General features: G+C 25.6%; 1 protein-coding gene across 1 annotated transcript; it reads left to right on the forward strand.

The window, feature by feature from the left end:
* Positions 1-2,367: 2,367 nt before the first annotated feature.
* On the forward strand, positions 2,368-3,632 carry LOC119667982. The gene is made up of 3 exons (XM_038077337.1): positions 2,368-2,433; positions 2,876-3,020; positions 3,168-3,632. The coding sequence occupies exons 2-3, from the start codon at positions 3,004-3,006 to the stop codon at positions 3,595-3,597; spliced, it is 447 nt and encodes a 148-aa protein (XP_037933265.1). The 5' UTR covers positions 2,368-2,433; positions 2,876-3,003; the 3' UTR covers positions 3,598-3,632.
* Positions 3,633-7,065: the final 3,433 nt, after the last annotated feature.

The following is a 7,065-nucleotide window of genomic DNA, read 5'->3' on the forward strand; positions in this document are numbered from 1 at the left end:
TAAAAATAATCTATTATTTAAGAAAATAATTAAGATTTTTGTTAAGTAGAAACTGAATATATGATTATTATTTATTGTTTTTTTCACTTTCGCAGTAACAGTAATGAGAAAAACACTTTGGAAAGCCTGAGACGGTTAAAGACCCCAGTAGTACTTGGTCCACCTCTTGAACATAAAGAGTAAGTCTGAAAATAAATTATTCGAAAATGTATTAAGTATAACGTTATTCATTCAAACTAATATGAACTGTATTCTTACAGTAAGTTTACCAGACATGTACGAACTTGATCGACATGGCGAGATGAATTAAATTGTCAATGTTTGTCTGTCTATAAGTTAGTTTGTCTGTTGTATTGTTAATTGCTTCAGTTTTTAAGCCTTTCGATTAAGCACTATTAAGCTACACTGCGCTTTTGGAGGAAGCATGTCAAAGAATAGATTATTCTGATCGACTATTGGGTGTTAATCGAGCACCCAAGCATACATATATCACGAAAAATATGGATCTTAAATCATATAACTAAACAATCGTTTGTTGATTTTAAGATGTTTTTTTCTCTATATCACATTCGTAAAACTTTATTTGTGGCATAAAATGTGATCCTCCAAAGTTATTCCAGAATTTATTTTTAACATTACTTAATAAATGTATCTGCAAATAATCTATTGTAAAATATCAAATTGGTAAAAAGACTAAATGTTTTTTAAAAAAATAAAATAGTAAAATTTTAAGTATAACAAAATTTCATTTTTATATAGAAATTATATATTTTAATTAATTTTAAATATACAATCTCTTATTTCCATTTCTAGAGTAACTGATTATACACAAGATGAACTGGACGCTGCTGTTGGGTTGTTAATGTTAGAACAAATGCCTGTAGTTTTCCCAATAGGTGATGACAATTTCGGCCCACCGACTTATACAAATGCTGGTTCAAAAAAACATCTTGACGACAACTAAAAAACATGTGGTTTCTAGTCAGTTCGTTGAAATATTCAATATTTTTTATATGAATAATATTTTGTAAAAATATGTGTACATATTAAAAACCACACAATTATATTAACTACATATAATTATTTTAACTATCTTTTAATATATTATTTATTATATTAAATCATATATAATATTTTACTGTTCAATACTCAATACTTTGTGGATACTATATTTTTTCTTTTTGGTTATTGTATTTAAAATGCTCTGAATGTAACAGATATAAAATAATTTTGTTTTATATTTTTTTGCTATATCTTTACTACAACAAAAAGAATAGTTCTTGGATAAATTAAATAGAAAAAGAGTAACATCGTTTGATACCTGCACCTTAGAATCTTATATGAAATTTAAAAATTTATTTATTATATTAAATAATTTGCCATCAACCACCGACTGCTTCTTTATGTTCAACGTACCATTAAAGAGCAATTGGTGTTACAATACTTTTTGCCACTCACTGTAGTCAAATTATATTGAATTTATAAGGGAGCAACTGCTGTTCAATCGTATGTAGTACAACAGTTTGAATACTATTGTCAATAATAGTATTCAAACTGTTGCACACATAATTCGATATTGGTTTTTTATAAGGAAGGACGGGATAGCTGATTCTTATACCACAACTAATTTCACTCTAAATTTATAAAATTAGTTTTAGTTTATAATTTTGTCTGGACCGAAAATATTATATAATAATTTATTAGCGGGCTAATTGGTCATTTAAATAGCAATAAAAAAACTGTAATTTATTATTTATATTTAAAAGGAATTTATATTTTATTAAAATACTTTTTCGATATTTCGTTTATCTTCGATATTCATCTTCAGTCCCCTTCTTTCCTGAAACCTTTTAAAAGCCTTTTACATTAAAAAAATAAGAAATAAATTAATTTTTTAGTTAATAATTTTCTATTAAACTACTCTTGTCTGTTTTTTGGATAAAAAAAAAATACTTTCTTTTTGTAATATCATTTAAACAACTTTTCTTTTTTTTTTGTTAATATTTTCAGGTGTATAATTATTGAAAATTAAAGCATACAATAATATTTAATTTCCCTCAATATGTATTATTGTTTATTTTTGAAATAGTAACTAAACAATATCACAAACAGCTCATAAATAACACTAAAGAACAAATTAATTTTAATGAACATATTTTTTTATATTTAATAATAGTTAATCTACACATTTATAAATATTTTCTGGTATAATCTTTGCTAATATTTATTATTAATTTTACTAAAATATTTATAATATTAAACTAGTCCAATTAGTACGAATTTAAAACAGGACAGTTTAAAAATCACTGTATGTAAGTTTGACGTTCAAAATATTTATTTGCCGCCAAAACAGGTACTGCGATTAGAAAGTAATAAAAGTTCTGTACGCTATAGCGGTAGTGTGAATAATTTATAATTTTAAATTAATTTAATGTAAGTCCTTTCATTGGTTGTATAAATAATTTCAAAATGTAGTGTGTAAATGTAATATATAGCATTTTGAGTTAATTTGGTTTTACTAATAAAAAATTACATTAAAAAAATAATCGAACTAAGTTATAAAAAGCTTTCTTAATTTTAATATCGCGAATACTAAATTTTATAAAATACATTTAACAAATGCACTGAGTAAATGTCAATAATACAGTAACAATTATTGAAAATATATTTCAAAATTTTAATAAATATTTAAACAATAAGACGATTGGTTTAAATTTCTAATATTTAGTTTTAAGCTTTTTCCTTTGCACTTTTTTTTGTGGTATATAAAAAAAATATATGTAAAAAGATTTTGCACTTGCAGTTATATATAAAAAAAGAATTATCTATAAAGTATTTCTAATATTATATTCTAAATTTTATATATATTATATAGATCGGCCAATTACTATCAAAATTGAAAAAAAATTAACAAATAAAAAATTTTTTGGACACTGGACTTTAAAGGTTCTACAAGCTGTAAGCCGATATAATTATTTTAAGACTCCTGAAATACTGAACAATATGCAAGCAAGAAAAAAGTAAGTAAATTTATAAAATAAAAAAATAAATGAATAAGTAAAGAAATAACTAAAAAAATGAAATAAAAAAATTGGTTTTTTTTTGAGTAAATATTTTTTATTTATATATTGAATAGTAATTTCCTATTTTTCTTCCCGACATTTCAGCTGGACTCAATATACTCATCACGAATTGGACGCGGCATTTGGTTTAATAATGTTAAGTCAGGCACCGGTAGTGTTTGCAAATAATCCTTCACAATTAGAGTCGAGTCAAGAAACCAGAAGCGATGATGAAGCACCATCAACAAGTAAACAATACAAGAGACGTAACAAAACAAAAAATGCTGGACAAAAATTATTTGAATTTATAAAACCAGGCGTAAGACCGCCCTCCAAGAAAGCCCAAAAACTCATAAAAAACCAAGATGAAACACAACAACCAAACACTGACCCAATAGAAGTTAAAGAATATAACGCACCTAACCAAACCAAAAAAAATGGAAAAGAATCATTTGTGATTATAAAACCGACTGCGGAACAGGTCAGAAACCATGGCAGCAAACCTGTAGTTTTAAAAATAAGAAATTCTTTATGATTAAATTATTTTTATATAATATACGTAAATTTTAAAAATATTTACTTTATTATAAAAATAACGCATATAAATTTAAATCACAGTTAAAATTTAATGTAATCAGAACTTAAGATAATATTTTTATTTTTATAGTTTATATTATAATATGTTATTGTATTATCATTGTTTTAAATGTAATTAAATCTTAAGATAATATTACTATTTATGCAGTTTGTATTATAATATATTACTTATAACTAATATTCAATGAGTAAAACATTTTAGTATTGATTATTTTTACTCTTCTAAATGTAATTAGATCTTGAGATACTATCTGTATAGTTTATATTATATTGTTTTATTTAAAATTAACATTTTATGATTAAAATATTTGAGTGTAAATTGTTTTCATTGTTCTCAATGTAATTAGATTGTGAGTTAATATAATTATCTATATAGATTTTATCATCATTTTATATTATTTATAAATTAAATTTAATAAGTAAATATTATTAGTATAAATTTTTTTTTATTCTAAATGTAATAAGATCTTCCAAAATTATTATTAACTTATAATATTATGCTATTTATAATTTACATTAAATTAATAAAAAATTTGAGCATTAATTTTTTTCTCTCCTTTCACGTTCCTTGACGTAAGGCTATGATAATATGTTTGCTAAAGATTCTGGTATATAATCCGCTAGTCTGTGCACTCTTAAGTGTAGTCATCAATACTAATTTATAAGTTTTTGCATTAACGATTATATGGCTTCATAAAATTATAGCTGATTGATATCAAATATTATACAGCTTTATTTAAAAAATGATTAATAATATGAGATGCAAGTCCCCAAAAGATGATTAATAATATGCAAGTCCCCAAATACCTAGCCCTTTATATGAGCGACATCTTAAGTGTCTCTATTGCAATCCAGTTCTAGAATCATGTTTACAATAACCCTTTGCACAGAGTTTGCTCTTAATCAGTAATCACTCCTAACAAGAACATGCTCACTTTCTCCTTTCACTTATCTCTAATTTTGACTTAGATATATTTGTTATCTAAATACTAAGCCTTCTGTATTTTAATTTGTGCCTTTCTCTTGATTACTGGATTCGACTTTCAGCTTTTGGCCATTGCAGTTTAATAACTGAAATTTGTCTATTTTGCATTCCTAAGATATGGTTTTTTTGGGTTCAAGTCTCACAATATGGCTTTGGATGTATTCGAGCTACTGAAAAAAAATTAATTAATTCAATTGTTGATTCAAAGCGTTTATTAGGACAATTTCTCAACCTGAAATGCTTTAAATTCCAAATAATTCTTTTAAATTATTTTACCCATTGTGGGCATATTTGCTGTTCTCTCCATTAGAGTAACTGATTGCTTTTTTATTATATTCTAAGTTCTTTACCCGAGATTGCTGAATATAGCAATTGATTTCAATCAGTTTTTATTTTGGCCGCAGAAAAAAATTTATATATATATTTATAAAAATATGTATAAAAATTAAAATTATTTAATAAATTGACGGTTTTTCTAATATACTTGTTGAGAAATAAGTCTATTGCAACACCACCGTAATTAGTGCATTGTGACCTGATCATAATTAAAACTGTTGATGAAAATAAGATTGACGTTTGTTGGCTGAGTGGTCAAATTAGTTGTACCGTAAGCAATCAGCTGATACGTTTAATCTAGTTGACAATAAAACATTCAATTATTCATGCTCAAATATAAACAAGAAAACACATAAGAATCTATGGCTATTCTGCCATAAGTTTATACAAAATAATAAAGCACAATTGTTACTGACTTTCTGCCGTTCACGTGGAACTATATTTTTATTACTATTATTAGCGTCTACTTGAAGTTGGTTGCTTATTCACATACAAGAAAGATCATTTTTGGTTTTACTTTGCCGGTAGATGGCAAAGTGAGCGCCACAGATGTGTTCGCCACAAATCAATTGAATTTATTTTAAACGTAACGATATTTGAAAGACGTTCTGTTGTAAATATTCTCTCATATCTTTATCACTTTTTGTGCACTATGTCGTTCACATTTAATATGTCTACGTGTTTTGAAAACCATTAGGTGATCAATTCTATCTTATGGATTATTCGTGCTGAATATTTTCTACGTCTTATGACAGCTAAGTGAGCCTTTATTTTGGGAGCGCACCGCATGAGCAAGGTAAAGAGATTAGAATTCACCAAGAGAAAAAAATTGCGTTTCGATATGACAATACTAGGCCATACACAAGTTTTACAAGTCTTAACAAATTGACGGCACATGCTTGGGAAGCCTTAATGCATTTATCATATAGCACGAACCATTTGACCGGCATATATTTCGGTATTTTGTGGAATTATTTGAGATTACCGCATTCTAAACAAAGTTGCACCAAATAATGAATACCACATTATATCAATTAACGCTTATACGCAATTATATCGCTAACTCTCTATGAATTATATAGTTAATTTTAAACGTTTTTGGTGGCTTGCTAGTTTGACAAAAAAAACTCATGCTAGCCTATATTCGCAAAGCGTGACATTGGCATCACTGTCGCAATCTGTCAAGTGTTATGTTTTGACGAAAAACAAATCTTGCATATGTGCACCTAATGCAAGCAAATAACATTTTTTATAAAAATAAATAATTAATATAAAATTGAAAATTAAAATGAATTCAGAATAAAAAGGATTGATAAGAATGTTGGAAGTTTCAAAATAAAATACTAATATATTTTATTTTTCCCCTACTTTTCAATTTATGTAATTTTTGAATTTCATAAATTGTTTGAATTTTAGTTTACATGTGATTTTTGACATATGATCGCAATATTCGTTGGAATTTTCAATGAAGGTTCGCAATAGTTTGCTTATTGCTTTGGTAACACTTTTTTCTTTACTGGCAGAAGAGTTTCGAGCCACTGAAAACGCCTTTTATAGCAATTAGTCGTATTTTTTTTTATAAAATCTGTACATAAATGTTTATAACATATCGTCAAAATAGAACAATACTTTTTGAATAGACTTAAATGAGAGAATTCGATATGAAAATATTCCAATATACCAAACATAAGTACAAATAAAAACAATATGAAGGCCAATAATACTGAAAAATAAATTTCAAGGAAATATTAACTTTTTGATATGTTAAACATGAATTAATATAATGCAGCTTTTAAAATTTCATATTATTTGATTTAATACTTTTAAAGCCCACTGTGAAACTTAAAACTGTTAATCAACAGTTTGAAAGTTTCTCACTCTTTTACATGAATTTCTTAGTTTGCTGGCTCCGCTACATTTTTTCAAACTGTTCTCATAAGTTAACTTCACAAGTGCTCTGTATAATGTAAATAAATACGAAATTAATAAAATATATAAATTAATTATTTGATTTGTGGTAATTTTACTTTATTTAAAATAATTTAAAGTTATAATTTTTTGGTTCTACTATATTTAATGGATATA

This window comes from Teleopsis dalmanni, chromosome 1 (genome assembly GCF_002237135.1).
Source record: "Teleopsis dalmanni isolate 2A chromosome 1, ASM223713v2, whole genome shotgun sequence".
Lineage (NCBI taxonomy): Eukaryota > Metazoa > Arthropoda > Insecta > Diptera > Diopsidae > Teleopsis > Teleopsis dalmanni.